We start from the raw sequence: 17,392 nt of genomic DNA on the forward strand, positions 1-17,392 counted from the left end.
AGGGCAAACTTCAAAATCCAGGGCTTGTCCTATTTTCTTGGAAGCTGCCAATGATTGAGAGGGTACCCAGGGTTTCCCAGATGGGAGAGTTTAATAGGTGTATATATCTCCCTTTGGACACTCAAGGGATTCTACCAATACTTTTTAATTATCACATGCACAATAGTTTGAGATGTATCCTAGTATTATATTAAGCTATAATTACAAGGCATTGTTCCCATTCTGGATTCCAGGAATTTGGGTTGTTTAAATGAGCTATCAGGAGAGACTGATTTAGATTATGTGTGAAAGGAAATTTAGGTTTCAGACATACTAAAACTCTCTGCCTTTGGTATGACTATAGAAACCCACAGGAGTCAAGTACCTCCTGGGAATCTTCCTGCTCTGATTCCTGTTTTATTTTCTTCCTGTCCACTAAATGAAAAGCAGTGAACCATATTTTTCCCTTTCCCTCCCCAAAAGTTAAATTTATATCGAAAACAAACAAACAAAAAAACAAACGAATGAAAATCCCACTTTAACTGCTGTCCAATCCATCCAACAGAAAGTCATTTCGCTTAATAAGTAAACAATCCTGGGAAAGTATGAATAGTGGAACTTCCAAACCAGTATGTCTTGGCACATCATGTCTTGGTCTGCTTCACAGGGCTTACAGTGTGCCAAGAGGCTGAGTGCTTGCCTTCAAGGTGGCAGGCAGGGCTGGAGGGGCCAGAGCCCCTGAGCCAGCCTCCTTTGGCTCTGAGCAGCCTCTTTCTCCTCTTATTCCTATGGGCCATCAAAATATTATCATTTTTACTATGTCTGCTGTGAAGTGAAAAAGGCTGGAAAGCATTGGCTTGCCTTAGTCTTAAACTATTTCCAAAATACAAAAGTATTCTATCTAGTTTGGGTAACCTCTGGCAAGTCACTTTCCCTTCTGGGACTTAAAGAGGTAATTATACTAAATGATCACTAATTTCTCTTCTAGTTTATAGTGCAATGATTCTGTAAATTGTGAAATCCCCATATAATAGGCTGAAAAATAAAATTTTGTGCAAAAAAGAGACAAAAATTTAAATTGACACTTGGAAACTACTGAAGGCTTCTATTTAATCCCTGTTCACTTAACAAATATGATTGGGTGCTGTTTTATGTCAGTGCATTGTTACTGATATTATAAGTAAGCAAGAAAGATATGTCCCCATTTCTCTGGGAAACAAACAAAAAACCAGGCAATTATAATTTAACTGAGTAAGTAGAAAGCAAGGGAGAAATACATAGGGCAGTGGGTATGTAATAGGAGCACCTATAGCAGCTTTGGTTAGGAAAGACTTAGTCTAAAAGATTTAAAGAACAAGCAGGAGCTAGAGACGAGAGTGAGGTAAGTTGTGGGCATGTGTGAAATATGTGTGGGTGGTGGGGAGAAGAGGACATTCTAGGCAGAGGGAATACCATCTGCTAAGTCCCAGAGACATAGTAACTTGGGAACTGTAAGAACTCCAAATAAGAGAGTGACATGACAAGTTAGATTTACACTTTCGAAAAAGCTCTGTGTCTACAGAGTAGAGAAGAAATTAGAGGTGGACACAGTGGAGGGGGGGGAAGACCCAGGGGCTCCCAAGTCTGCAAATATTGGGATTATGAAAAGAATGGAGGAAGGGAACAAAAAAGAGGGTTTAAAAGAATATTCTTAAAACTGGGAAAGAAAAAATGGGCAGAAAATTGGCTTATTCAGAATCACTATAATGAATTCATATGATACAGAATCCAGAAAGTATACTCATTATCTATGAAAGACCATTTCTTAAAATTACATGATTATCAAAAACAACAAAGTCATCTGACTTTGGGGAAGTTATTTTCAGGGTATATTTTATAATTAACACTCATAAAATATTTTAAATTGAGTTTTACATAAGTAAGCTTTTTTTCAACACTATCCCATATATAAATTTATACTTTACAAAATAGAAACCACTTTACCATAGCAACTGTTCTATATCAACTCCTACTCAAGTTAGAAAAAGTAAATGTGAAAGAAATGGATGCATATTCTGGAATATTCTGAGGTGTCTGCTGGAATAAATCATTCCACTTATTTTGTAAAAAATTAAAGAGTTCAATGTTTCTTTAAAATCTTCTTGTAATTAGGCAGAAGGCTTAGATTCTCAAAGCTTGCTTAATTAAACAGTATGACAGGTTCACCAAAAGTTAAGAAGGAAGGAAAGAAAGAAAAGCCTAAGAAAAAAGAAAGAAAAATAGCAACAAAACAACCATGCCCAAGGATAACATACTAGGGATCAGGTCAGTGGGCATGCGGAGGGACAGGAATAGAAACAGGAAATGATGGTGAAGAGATTTATAAGCAAAATACATATTAAGCTAATAAATGTTCAAACTATCTCACTTGCTCAAGAAAAAATACCTACTGGTATTTTAACCTGAAAAAGAACTTAAGTTCACATAGTATCCTCTTTAAAAACAATCCAAGTGTTATTACTTAACTTGATTTGATAAAATAATTAATACACAAATTTCTTAATGAGAATTAAGAAGTTTAAAGACATTGGGTATCAGGTTATAGAATACCAATCATCTTCGTATGGCATTGAAATGTAATATTAAATTAGATGTAATTCAAAGTATTTACTTTAACTTACCTCCCTTACAGCCAGCCAAGTTCACCACACCCCATATCTCTGTCATTCTTGCTCATGGCCCAAGAGGAATACACTGCTGTTCTGGGGCTTCCTTTTGCTGACCTAATCTTCAGCTGCTCCTCTACATCTTAATCCTTTTCACAGTTCTCAGAAAAATTCTCAAGTACCTATATGTTTCTAACCTCCTTGCTTACTGTCTCCTTCAGATCCCAGCTATGGTGCTTTGGAGCTGTATGTACCCCAGAAAAACATGCTCTTTAACTTAATCCATTCCTTTGGGTGTGAACCCACTGTAAGTAGGGCCTTCTGATGAGGGACTTCAGCTCAACTGGTGTGGTCCAACCCAATCAGGATGGGTCTGAATCCTATTACTTGAGTCTTTTATAAGTGGAATGAATTCAGACACAGAGAGAGCCATAGAGGGAGTAGCCAGAAGCTGAACCAAAAGAAAGGGAAATGGCCAGAAGAAGCTGCCAGGTGCACTGCCACACGCCAGAGGAGTCCAGGGCCAAGGATCAATAGCAGCCAGCCCCAGGATGTCAATCTTCGGGAAGAAAGCATTGCCTTGATTTGGACATTTTCCTAGCCTCAAAACTGTAAACCATTAAATTCTCATTGCTTAAGCCAGCCCACTGCATGGTGTTTACAGGAATACCCAAGGAAACTAAAATACTGGCTTAAACACAAACCTGGCTGTCTGCTCTGTCCCCTGAAGCCCTCTGAAGGGTTGAGCTTTCTGCCACATACCACCCCAGAACCTGAGGGTTTAGAGGTTCTCCCTCACCTGCTTCCTCAGGGATAAACTACCTCTGCTCATCCTCATGGCATATATCTACAAATCTCCAGGTTGCTGGTCCCCATTCTTTGGAATCTCTGACACCTGGATCACTGTTTCATGACCACAAAAATCCTGCTGTCATCTCAGATACTTTCAACATTCATATGGATGACTCTTTCCAAAACTCTGCTCCTTTTCATCTCCAAAGACCTTCTCCACTTGTACTACTCACCTCCTTGGCCATTCCTGGGATCTTACGACCACCCAGAACCGTTACACCTCTGAATTAAATTCACACATCTCATTTTCTCTGACCCAGCCTCTCACTTAACTACTCCCTGTATATTAATTCTTTGACCTCACCGACCACAATTATTTTACTTTATCTTCATACCAACCCCACCCTCCAAGCTCACTTTTCCCCCCAGCTTCAATACTCTCTTGCTAGTATTCCTAATCCTTGGATAAAATCTAGATTTATTACTGTGGCATATAGGTGAACTGGGCTCTTCCTTATCTCTGTACACTTCTTCCTTTACACTCTATGCTCTGACATTACTCAATATCTTTTCAGTTCCTTGAATTCACCCCAACCTGATTTCAAGCCTTTGCCAGGCTGGTTCCTCTACCTGGAATACTATCCTTCCCTTACCTGGCTTGTGCCTAGTGAATATCACATTCCAGGGAAACCCCCCTTGATGGTCACCTTACATTGGGGGTCAGGTCAACCTACTACATGCTCCCATGACAACTGGTTTCCTGTATCACCGAACTTCCAAATTATATTGTAATTGCTTGTCTGCTTCTGTGCTAGATCATAACCTCTGCGAGGGCAGAGAACATGTGTATCTAGCTTACCACTGTCTGTCTCTAATTCTTACTTTGCTGCCTGGGACTTACTAGGCTTTCAGTAAGTATATTCTGAAAGAATATGTATTTAGGACCATTAGGAACTCCCCATATGATGAAATTTCTCATCACAGAAATCAGCTGAGATATCTGTGCTTCTTCCACAGAACACATGAAAATAGTGGGACAGAGAAAAAGCATGTCAACTCTAGACATTAGTAAGAATCTGAAAATTTATGTTATGATTCCAAACCTATTAGCCTATTTGGCCACTTATAAATGTAAAATATTTTTAAAAGGTTACCTAGGAGAGTGAATTAAGACTAATTCTTTATCTGTTAAACCTTTCCATTCACAGATGATGTTTTGTTTTTAACATGAGCAGGCACCAGGAATTGAACCCGGGTCGCTGGCAGGGCAAGCGATAACTCTGCCACTGAGCCACCACTGCCCGCCCCATGGATAATTTTTTATTGGAAATTACACCAATTCCACACTTGATGAGGGATACAAAACTATAATTCAGGGTTAGCCCATTTTAAGTCAAAGTTAAAATTTGAGTAAAAAATAATAATAACATTTATTTGGTATTTAAAAGTTTGGGGTCAATGATATTATCTTTTACTTATTTTCCGGCATAATGTGGTACTTACCGATAAATTGGTACTATTGGGAACATATTGATCCTGTTCTTCCAGCAACATGTCAATTATAGGGTGTCGGCCATTTTTTATTACGATTTTCCTTTCTTCTTGTAGAGTTGGTCTGCAAAAAGAAGTATGTTTTAATTTACTAGGCATGTAAATAGCTTTAAAAAATAATCTAAGATGACATAAAAATTTTTAGTAGGCAGTTTGTAAGACAAACAAAACTTTAAACATATATATGAGGAATAAGGCTTTGAGTATAAAACTCATATTTTAATTATAAAATTAAAACCAGGAAAACAATTGTTATAATAATAGTGTACTAACACACAAATGTTAGCAGAGTCCTTACTGGATTTTTACTATGGCTCCCCTGTACAGGTCTATCTTGACAAGATCCTTTTAATTATTTTTTCTATTATTCTCTAAGATCAACCTAATATTTTCACTAGTAAAGATTACAGTTCAGATTATTGCTTCTTTAATCATTTTCTATAATAACCATAATAAAAGAAATCATGTAAAATTACTTCTAGATTTAATTATTACATTAATGTAAGTAATATTATGCATTTGACTTATAGGCAGAAAGGGCTAAAATTTTCATAGTCTAACAGAAATACGTTTCTATAAACTTTGGTATTTTTCATTTTTTGGATGCAAAAATAATTTTATTTTTTTGCCTTGCTGGTATTTCTTATATTTTAATCTATTCTATTTATCTATTTTTATCTGTGGCTTTATCTATTTATCAAAGTCCCCATTAAGCACTGTCTGCCTCGTCTCATCCCTAGAGGTTGCACTGAGATCAGTTTGGTGTCCATCCTCCCCAACCTTCTTCCATACATTCACATTTATGAATCTCCACATTGATTTATGATTTTAACAAAAAGAATTATATGGTAACATCATTCTGCAACTTTTTTTTCTTTGTTTATTTTAGCCAACAAAGATATCCTCAGTGCACATAAAAAATAGATTTCACCATTTACCATGTGGGCCCAGTGGATTTGTTTATTTATTTAAATGTCATTTAATAGAGAATTTACAGAAATGAGAATAAAGGGGTAGTTAAAAAAAAAAAAAAACTCAAATTTTAATGAGAATTTAAACTGAGCAAATCCTAAACTTTTATTCAATTTTCTGATGGCATGTATACCTGGAACTGGGACCATACTATAAATGTAATTAACTGTTCATGAGCTGTCATGTATGAATCTGGAATATACTCATTTTATAAATACTTATTACAGATTTCAATATATTACATAATAGATTCTAGTTTATTATTACTTCTTGTTCTTCTTTCATTCGTATCGATAAACATGCAGTGCTTGAAGCCTTTTTTAACTCATAATTTCGTTGAAGAAAGAATAGCTATCTTCCTTGCTTATAATGCAAAATACTTTCATTTTCAGATTTATAAGTTAGAATAAATCAAATGAATATTTTCATTTCTACATCATCAATTTCCTCTAATCATCTGCCTTCAGCACCATCCATCTATGAACTTTATCAGGTAAACTTCCGTTCCCATGAAAGACAACGAACACAGCCCCATGTTCTTTCAGGAAAACAGGATGATCCAGGTTCTCATTACCAAATGCTGCATGCTTAGTGCTCCCAAAGAATGACTAACCGGATGAGAATTATTCTATTTCATCCTAGGAAATACACTATTCATGCATAAACTTTGAGAGAGAGAAAATTCATCTAGGAGATTTTCACTGGATGATTCATAATTTGAGACTTTGTTTATATGAGAAATTTCACCATCATCATTAGAGTCTATAGTGCTACTATCTTTCTCTTTGCATTTCTCTACTGATTAATCTAACAACTGTTAAATGTCTTCTGACATTTTTTTCCCTTGCTATGATGGGTGAAAAATGAAAAATTCTGAAATCTCAGCTGTGTCAAGTGAAAGCCAGAAGCAAATTACCGAGGTGGTATTTTGTCTTTTATACTTTCTTCAAAGGTGATGAAAAATATTGGATGAAACAGCAAGATAACTAAAGGTTGAAAAAATAGTGATTTTATCTCACTTTTGTATCATCATTCTTTGATTTTATTACATATTTACAGTTGGAATAACTCACGATAGAGGAAAAAAGATCACTAAAGATTCCAAAGTCCAATGGAACCCTATGGTAAATGCAAGAGAGAATGAGTTTTATTCTTTAAAAAAAAATGGCAAATTTACTCTTTGTTCTCCAGACCTCTAAGAAACTCAGAAGTTTAAATTGGGCCCAATCGACCCTGATGATATGGTACACTGAAGGCTGAGAATTCAATGATAAGGAGTCAGAATTTTCAGATCTTCCTCATTCTTTTCTCTTTTTCCTTTCTTTTTATATTTTTAAATTTCCATTTCACCAAACATACACACTCTCTCCCTTCTTCCCTTTATCCCTGGTAAACTCTAATTTACTTTCTATCTCTGCAGATTTGCTATTTCTAGACATCTCGCTAAGTGACATCATGCAGTATTTATTCTTCTGTGCCTTACTTCTTTTACTGAGTATAATGTTCTCAAGATTCTTCTATATTGCAGCATGTCTCAGAACTTCATTCTTTCTTATGGCTGAATAATATTCCATTGTAGTTAAGTCCGACAATTTGTTAATCCATTCATCTGTTGACAGATACCTGGGTTGTTTCTACCTTTGGGCTATTGTGATTAATGCTGCTATAAATAATGGTGTAGAACTATCTTTCTGAAACCCTGTTTTCACTTTGGGTATACAAGAAGTAAGACTGCTTGGTCATACGGTAATTATACATTTAACATTTTGAGGAACTAACATATTGCACTCCACCGTGACAGCATTATTTTACAGTTCTCTAACAAACACCAGAATGCACCAGAGTTTCCATTTTTAACATCCTCTCCAACACTTATTTTCTATTTTGTTGTGTGTGTGTTTTAAATAATGGCCAACCTCAGGTGTGAAGTGTATCTCATTGTGGTTTTGATTTGCATTTCTGTAATGGCTAATGAGGTTGAACATCTTTTCATACGCTTATTGGCCATCAGTATATTTTCTTTAGAAAAATGGTTAAGTCATATGCCCATTTTTCAATTGGGTTGTCTTTTTGTTAGTATGATAAAAGTTTTTTATATATTCTGGACCTCATTCTTTTAAAGCTGATTTAATCATTTCCTGTTGTTAGGCATTTATACCGTGTGCTGGTCTGAAAGTATTATGTACCCCAGAAAAGCCATGTTTTAATCCAGATCCAATCTCATAGAGACAGCTATTTCTTTTAATCCAATTCAGTATTATAGGTTAGAAACTTTCATTAGATTATCTCCATGGAGTTGTGACACACCCAATTGTAGGTGTGGCCTCTGATTAGATGGAGATGGGACTTCACCCATTCCAGGTGGGTTTTGATTAGTTTACTGGAATCCTTCAAAAGAGGGACCATTTTGGAGAGAGTCAGAAATGAAAGAGCCAACAGAAACTTCAGAGCAGAGCTGACAGTCAGAGAAAAGAGACACAGATGTTTGGAGATGCTTGGAGCCCAGCAGATGTCACCATGAGATCTTAGGCAAGCCAGAACCCAGAGAGAGTCAAGGGAAGCCAAGAGATGAAAGCCAGCCCCAGAGACGCAAAGTGAGGAACCTCCACAGAAACACAGACTGAGAGCAACCCAGCTCAGGGGTAAGGGACCAGCAGATGCCAGCCATGTGACTCCCCAGTTGACAGAGCTGTCCCAAACCCATCAGCTTTTCTTGAATTAAGATGACTTAGTTTGGACATTTTCATAACCTTAGAACTGTACACTTGTAACTTATTAAATCCCCCCTTTTAAAAGCTGTTCCAGTTCTGGTACATCACATTCTGGCAGCTTGTAAACTAACATGAACTGTGTCCAAATTTTCACTGTTATAAACAACGCTGCAATGAAAAACCCTATACCTATTTTCATGTGCACATACTCAAATGTTCTTCTAAGCTAGGGTAAATTCCTGGAGAAGAGTTTCTAGATTACAAGACAGGTATATTTTTAATTTTATTAAATAAGTGTAGCCATATCAATTTACTCTTCCATCACCAGGATATTTGTTTTTTCATACTCTCACCTACAGTTGGTATCAGCAAACTTCGACACTCTCCTAGGTGAACAGTGTTATCTTGTTAATTTATACCCATTGATTACTAAGGTTGAACATCTTTTATCAGTTTCTTGGCCATTTTTAATTAACATAATGTTCCATCAACAATTTCCTCAAATACTCTGATCCATAATTTTCACATATAAACACTTTTTTGAAGTTATTTGTAACATCAGGAAATACTAATTTCTAAATATTTATGTTCTTCTCTAACACAAGCCCGAGAGTATATACTCACATTTTCAAAATGTCTAAAATTCCTTCTGAGTAAACAATTTGAAATCATCCACCAGAGAGAAACATTAAAAATAACAGGAAAATGATGGTTTCTGGATTTTAGAGTATTAATTTTAAAGATAGGGTTCTTTTCTACATGGGTTATAAATTTAATGAAAAAGAAGAAAAATGAAAGCATATGTACGGAATATCAATCTAAAAATAAAATTCTAGGTGCTCTTCCATATCAAATCAATCTGCCATATTCATGACACTGACATGACTTCACAGGAAAATTTTTATTTTAGAATAGACATTTAAGTGATTTGTTCTTCTAAAATCTACATAACTTATTCTGTTACACTCAAAATTATATAATGAGAAAACCCTTCCTGGTAGAGGAAAATGCAAATAGTAACTCACGGAGCTGGGGTGATGCACTAGGATAAGACAGTGATAGCGAGAAAGACATGAAAGTCATGCTGAAGAGATCTTTTGCCAGTGAAGGGGACAGAACTAGATGCTTCCCACAAAAAGACTGAAACATGTAAACTTAAACAAATTTACTCATTTTATCTTATTTTGTTATTTTTAAAAATGCATCTTTCTCCTTTAACTTCCCCCAGAGAAAGAGAATATGATCTGCATTAGTAAAACAGTATAATATCCAAAACATAAAGTAGATAAAGATCTATAATAAGAACTTTTGCCTAAAGGTTTAGATTATAGTGAATGAAAATGTCTGAAGTGCTTAGAAAGGAAGATTGCAATTATGAAGTCAACTAATCAATGTGAACTAATTTCAAGAGATCAAATGCATTAAAGTTTTTAAGTTGGAAATCTAAGAAAGATATGTATAAATTTGCAGATACTGAAATACTAGTTCAGAATGCATTTTTGATAGAAGTTACCTATGTCATGTCTATTAATCTTATTTTTGCCAAAAAAGGGACTGGTTACCTTACTAACAGTCTTTGGCATGATTTCTTATTTAAAAATTCTTCAAATGGATTATTCTTACTATAAAATACATGGCACCCATTTTTCTTTCTTTGCTTTGTATATATGTTACATTATTCAATAAAAAAATGTTTAAAAAATACACGGCGTTCAGTATAGAATTTTTAGTATGTGAAGTATTTCTTAAAATTGTCTTACTAACAGACACAGAAACAAGTGGTCAACGTAGCTGCTATCATTAGCACTGTTATCTCAGAGAACCAAATCAGTATTCACCAGCATTGCTAAATAAACTGATAAGCTGGTAATGGTCAGACTATTCGATTTAGACCACAATTCTCCTATAGAGCACAAATAGAAAAGTTGAACAAAATACAGAAAGCACTTGCTTGAGGACATATGATAATTAACAAGACAGCAAAGAATTATCCAGGCCAGGACCTGGGACAGGACAGAAGTCCAGGGAAGGGCCAGCTTGTTTTCCATTAAGGGTGTTTGTTCATTTCTGCGGGAACAGCTGAGGAGGAGTACTTCTGATAGCTCTGTTCTGGACTGAGACACCAAAGGGTTGCACAACAGCAGAAGCGCTGATCTGAAGTAAGAATGGGAGCTCACTTTTGAATAATCTCAACCCTGGAAACTGAACTCAGTTGATACCACACTGTTAGTGTCCTAAAATGCCTTGCAGAAGCAAATGTAACTCTTTCAGAAAGAACAAGACATAAAATTATTTCCACAAATGATTTTGCAAATGCAATGCCCAGCAGATAATAAAAAATAACCAGACACTCAAAGTGATAGTACTAAATGAATGAAAGCCAGCAGAAACAACAGACAACAGAAACAGACCCACAGGGACTCCAGATGTTTGACATGTCCGACACTGACTTTAATAACCATGCTTAACACATTAAAAGTGACAAGATGCAAGACTGAAAACTGACAAATACAAAAAATTATTTTTGTAAAAAAAGAACAAATTAAGATGGGTATGAAAAAAGTACTAACATCCTCAAATTTGGGGATTTTTATTGAGGACAAAAAAAGAAAGTTTATAATATTTAACTTCTAATTTTTAAACATCTGCAAATAATAATAGCTTCTACTTTTAAATGCTTACTTTCTACCTGCATTGCTTAGAAGTTTCATATTTCTTTATCTTATCTAATCTTCACAAAAACTGTGACAGGTAGGTATCATTATTCTTACTTTATTGATGCAAAAATTGAGGTTCAGAGAGGTTAAGTAACTTACATCAAGTGAGCTATTAAATGAACAACTATTATTCAAACCCAAGTCTGTATGATCTAAAGTCTACATTCTGAATGGCATGTTTAAGGAGAGACACAAATTTTACTTATGCAAATTGAGGGACCTCTTGACTATATAATAGAATAAGGAGAAGCCCCAAACTGAAACCAAGGATCAAACCTCCATTGAGCACATGCTTTAAAGTGTTTTTTAAAATCTCTGATGAGTCTAGGAGTTAATCATACAGTGATATATTTTAACTTTTCAGGTAGTTTTTGTCAAAACCACATTTCAATAGAATTCCTACAACTTGAAGGTTTATTCCATATTACAATTAATCCTGACTTTACTTTTCACAATTTTGCATATGGATACTTGAGACTTAAATTAGGTTATATGAGAAAGAATGGGTTAGAACTGGGCCTTCTGACATTAAAGCCAGCTTCTGATCTCTTTACCACCTTGAAAATTATGCATTTTTTAAAATGATATATTATGTGTAATGTATACATAACTACATGTGTGTGTGTATGTGTATGTAAATATGAACATATATATATATATATACCCATGAACCCAAATATATATATATATATATATATATATATATATATATATATATATATATATATATATACATATACACACACATACACACACACACACACACACACACACACACAGATAGATATGAACATATCAATTTGGGTTCACGGAACAAACCATATACCCCTACACATGTGCTGCCATTATCACTAGTGGCAGTAGCTTCAACAAATGGCAGAAGCCACCTGAAGAAATAGAAGAGGGGTTAAGAGTAGTTAGAGTTAAGACTAAGCATAAGTCTTCTTCAATGGAGAGTTTCATCTGAACATACACTAAGTGCACAGGGTGCAGCCGATCCTTGGCTTAATTCAGAAACAGAACTCATTAAGAAAAGTCTGCTTCACAAACCCTGTGTGCCTATAAAGAACTCTTAACAGGACTGCAAATGCCTAAAGGAGAAATCGAGTCAACTGAAGGTAGATTCTTAGTCTGCCAGAACTAGATTCAACTAGAGTAATTTATATAGCTCATTTTTACAGATGGTATATAGGATATAACTGTTTTCTCATTTACTACACTGTAAAGTTTCACCTTCTTAAATGTCTACAGTTAACCAAGCAAGCAAATCTACATATTTTTAAATCTCTCTAATGTGAAAAGAAATTGGAAAAAAATGAAAAAGTAAAGAAAATATTTCAAACAAAACTGCTATGCCTGACACTGTAGGTAAACTCAACACATAAATGTAAAACAAAGCAAACTGAACATATTTAAGGCCCATAAAAAACTTGCACAGCCAAATTCTCCAATTCTCCTTGTGAGTATATAAATGTCATACATCACGCAAACTTTTTTTTAAGCATTCATTATCTACTGGGTACTAGGCTGGGTACAGAGGACAATTAAGAATGAAAATGATATTCAGCACAAACAAGAGAACAAAGTAAGATATGAAGGAAATATGAAGAGCAAAACATATTGGTGCCAGGCAATTTCCTTATATTCTCTTGTTAGTCTTAATAATCGTCGGTAAATTAAATACTATCTTAATTTTTCATAGGTACATGAATAAAATTGAGATTTTGGGAAGTTAAGCAACTTGTCTAAAAGTTAGAGTTAAGATTTAAATTTAGGTCTGTTTGATACTAAGATCCTTTAGGAAAAAGAATAAGCACACCATGCTGAAATGCTTAGAGACCAATAAAGAATAGTGGAATGATTTTGGGCTCTTAACAAGGACAGAAAAGATCATACAATATGTTCCCCTTTCCCCAGCCCTTTCTTGCCTAACCAAGTTTCATAATTATAAAGTTAAATATATTAAAATTGTTCAAGTCAAAGCCAACAAATGAAAGGACTACTCAAACTTCATGAAAAGTCAGCCACATAAAGTCAACAATTGAAACATAAAATTCACCTCTAGAGTTACACTGAACATCTTCTTTCATTGTATTTAGTGATAAAGCCAGCAAGAAAGGAACTGTAAAAATTTTAATTAAGCGTTATGTTTTTTCAAGAACCATACACATTTGAGTAATTTTACTACTTCATAATAAAAGTGGTTTTTATTATGATAGCATATTATTAATTTAATAATGCTATCTGATCTAAAGTTTTGAAAAAGGAGGGAAATCAAAAAACTATATATTACCTGCAGTATTCTCCTTGCTTAGCGACCTTGGCGAGGGAGAAAACGCAGTCAATAGTTGCTAGGTGATGCACTGCTTTACACAAAGAGTGATAATGTTCATTGAAATTCCTACGGAAGTAACAATAACAAAAAGCTGAGCAAACTTATTTCTTATATCTATAAAAGCTACACAATAAAGGATTACTTTGTTGGCTATTACAAGACATGACCAAAATAATTGGGCACACCTGCCAGTTAAGGGGGATAGAAATTACATCAAACTCTTTTTCTTTTTAACCTCCTAACTTGATTACTGAGGTTTCTTTTGTTTCATTAGGGTGGTTTATATATATTTAAAACAGCTTCTATACGATGATACCTACCATTGACAACATATTACACATTTCAACTGAGATATAATTAACACAAATACAGCGATCATATTCGTTTAACTTAAATAACATCATAACCTGCTCAGATGTGTCATCTTCCCTTGTGCTTCTCCTTTATAACATCATTCAAACCTGGAATAACATTTTCAGTATCTGTCTGTCCCACTGAGTGGAAGCTTCTTGAAGGCAGGCCCACCTTGGTCTGGTTTACCCACTGCTGTGGCCCTAAAGTCTAACTCATTACCTTGGCAAACATAAACACTGTAACAAATATCTGTTTGTGCAAACAAGAAGAAATATTTTTTCTTAATGTAATAAGGTAATAATAAATATGTAGATACATGTTAAATTTTAGATTTGCTTTAAAAAACATGATAGCCATTTCCTCAAAAATAGGTTTATTAAACTATAATAGCTGGTGATCTAAAACCTTAGGACTCTCTTATTCAAAGACATTCAGGAAGAGCACAGGAAGGCATGTCGGTGCTTTTTTCCTTTCTTTTTTTTCCCTCATCTTACTGTCTGCAATATTGTATAAACTGTGGAATCTATATCTAGTGATCAGTTGTGGATGTTTGAAATATACATAATTCCACTACAAAAAGGACTCAAACTTAATTTTAAAATATGCACAGTATAAAAAAATATTTTTAAGTAAAGAACAAATATGGAACTGAGCCTAAACTTTTGCAGTAAATATTCTGTTTTCAAGAGGCAGTTAAGACGCTTTGTTCAATTCCACTCTTAAACTTAAAAAAAAAAAATACATGAGGTGGTAAATAATTCAAGACTGAAAAAGGAGGGGGATTATAACTAAATAAACCATAAAAAGATTCAAGAGGAAAATCAAAGGGAAAACTAACACTTATTTCTTTATTATAACCCTTAAGGTAGGTCTTCATCACCCAAGTTTTATAAGTGAACTCAGAAAGGTTTAGCAATTAGTCTAAGGTCGCAAAGGTATTAAACAGCAACTAGATTCAAACTGTATCTTTAGATCACTTTGCCTCAGACAGTGTAATTTTATTGGACTCCCTACTAGCATTTTCCTTTGTTTTGGTACACACAAAAACATAAAATAGAAATAAGTTACTTGTTCTCTGAAAAAAGTAATCTTTTAGCTCAGGCATGCCTTGCATCCTTTTAAAAAAGATCCAAAGAAAAGAGATAAAGAGTGTTATGTTGAATGCCTCTCAAAAATATTTCTTTATTGTGCTGTAGGTTTAAGAAACATTGGGTTAGTTTGTTCGCTTCTCAAATCAAAGGTTTTTAGAGTGCTTCCCACATTGAAGAGGATATCTAGATCACGCTACTGTGCCCATCAGTTATTCCTATATTGTCCTTATTTTTGATTTTTTTAAAAACATAATTTCTGATTTTTCTAGTCTTATTACAATAAGGTATTCTATGTAAACTGCTTTTCTCAGGTCACTTATCATCTTAAGTATTCAGCTATGATTTTGTGTTAGCTATTTGTGAATTAGAAAAATAAATTTACAGTATATTTTATACTTCTTTGTCTAATAGAGCGTAATGAATGTAATTTACCCAATCTCATTGAATTAAAAAATTCATCAAAACAAACAACACAAATCTCACTAACGATGTTAGAGGTGTACAAAACTCCAAAACATGAAGGAGATGGGGCTTCTGAAAAGTGGATGGCATGAGACAAGCAGTCCACAGTTGCTACCTTAAAAATGTCTCTGAGTTTTGAAGATGCCACATGCCGCAAACATCTAATTCTCCTGGGTAGTTGTCCACTGACCGCTCTTTGCCACTGCTGGCCTGGCTTTGATTTGAGATTTGAGCACTGAATTATAGTTCGGACTCTGCACATGCTGTCCTTATTCTTCTAACTATCTGGTTTTTCCTTTCCTGGCACTCTCTCTCTCTTGACATCGACAGAGCCACATTTGACATTTCTGCCCTTGTCTCTCTCTATGTAAGTGTCAAAGCACTTCTAGAACCAGTGAATGGTCAATTTTTTCCTTACTCTTACTTCCACCTTCTTAGGTCCTATCCAGCCACCATGACCCTAACTTGCTACTACCCAGCACCCTGGGGTTGAGGATAACTGTCCATTCTGATGGTCTAATTTCTGGGATGGTAATGAGTGATATCACTCTCAGGGGGTTCCATATCAGTTAAAAACAAAAGCAGAGAGCGGTAAGGTAATTATTTTGATATGAATAACAATATTCTTCCTTATGTCAATAGTATAAATAAAATGTGGGGGCGGGCCGCGGTGGCTCAGCGGGCAAAGTGCTTGCCTGCTATGCCGGAGGACCTCGGTTCGATTCCCGGCCCCAGCCCATGTAACAAAAACGGAGAAACAGAATACAATAAAACAAGAAAATGTTTAAAAATGTTTCCCTTTCTTCCTTCCTTCTATCCTTCCTTCCTTCTCTCTGTCTTTCCTTTAAAAAAAAAAAAAAAAAAATGTGACTAAAATGAAAGAAAAATGTTATACATCTTAAAAATCATCACATGACTCTTAAGGAAGAGTTGTTTGACTTCTTGGTCTTTCACATTTACTTTATGTTGACAAATTTCATAGGGATTGCCCTTAGAAAAAAGACAAGCTAAAAAATAGGCAACACAGATAAAGATCCGATATGGTTGCTAAAGCCCTTGCGAAGACTAGGTTTATATTTTAATAGCATGCACCTCTCTCACTAAGCCACTAACCAATATAAGGCTGAAGTCAAACACCATGACGAAAAAATATTACTGCACGTATGGGGAGCAGATTAAGACATTGGACTCTAAAGCTGTTATAATGACCAGCAAAGTTTACTATCAGAGGATATCTAAAGTTAACAGAGATGGCAAATATTTTATTTTTCACTTGCAAATGCATTTGAGCTATATGCAAGATGCTATAATTCAATTTTTAAAGAATTTGCAATTGGAGAAAATGATTCAGTATCTGCAGAACATCTTCTAGAATATAAAGAAATAGACATGTTCTGAAAGAGTATTCCTTTTAGGGGTTCTACAGCCTTGATTTCTTACAGTTTTATCAAAAACAATATGACTAATGCGTAACATTAGTTTTTCTCTCCTCAGCGAGAGAAAAATACACTTGCATGGTTGGTATTAAATCCTCTGATGTTGGGTTCACTGAGATTAGTAATTTTTTAATGCATCATATACACACCATCTGGCACCTTAAGGAACAGTGTGCATAACAGTCAGTGCTGTTCTCAAGTGGGGGCTCTGGCTATATGTGCTTTAAGCTAAATGTCAGTCAATATATATATATATATATATTTTTTTTTTTTTTGACATTGGCAGGCGCCAGGAATCAAACCCGGGTCTCTGGCATGGCAGGTGAGAACTCTGTCACTGTGCCACC

The 17,392-nt window shown here is 34.9% G+C and overlaps 1 protein-coding gene across 2 annotated transcripts in view; it reads right to left on the reverse strand.

Moving 5' to 3' along the window:
* The window catches only part of MSH3 (mutS homolog 3), a 241,458-nt gene that overhangs the window by 38,693 nt on the left and 185,373 nt on the right, over window positions 1-17,392 (reverse strand). For both annotated transcript variants that reach the window (XM_077139293.1, XM_077139294.1), the window contains exons 18-19: window positions 13,661-13,768; window positions 4,920-5,031 (exon numbers count right to left, since the gene is read on the reverse strand). In XM_077139293.1, coding sequence (XP_076995408.1) covers window positions 4,920-5,031; window positions 13,661-13,768 — 220 coding nt within the window. The remainder of the gene's footprint in view (window positions 1-4,919; window positions 5,032-13,660; window positions 13,769-17,392) is intronic.

This window comes from Tamandua tetradactyla, chromosome 21 (assembly GCF_023851605.1).
Source record: "Tamandua tetradactyla isolate mTamTet1 chromosome 21, mTamTet1.pri, whole genome shotgun sequence".
Classification (NCBI taxonomy): Eukaryota; Metazoa; Chordata; class Mammalia; order Pilosa; family Myrmecophagidae; genus Tamandua; species Tamandua tetradactyla.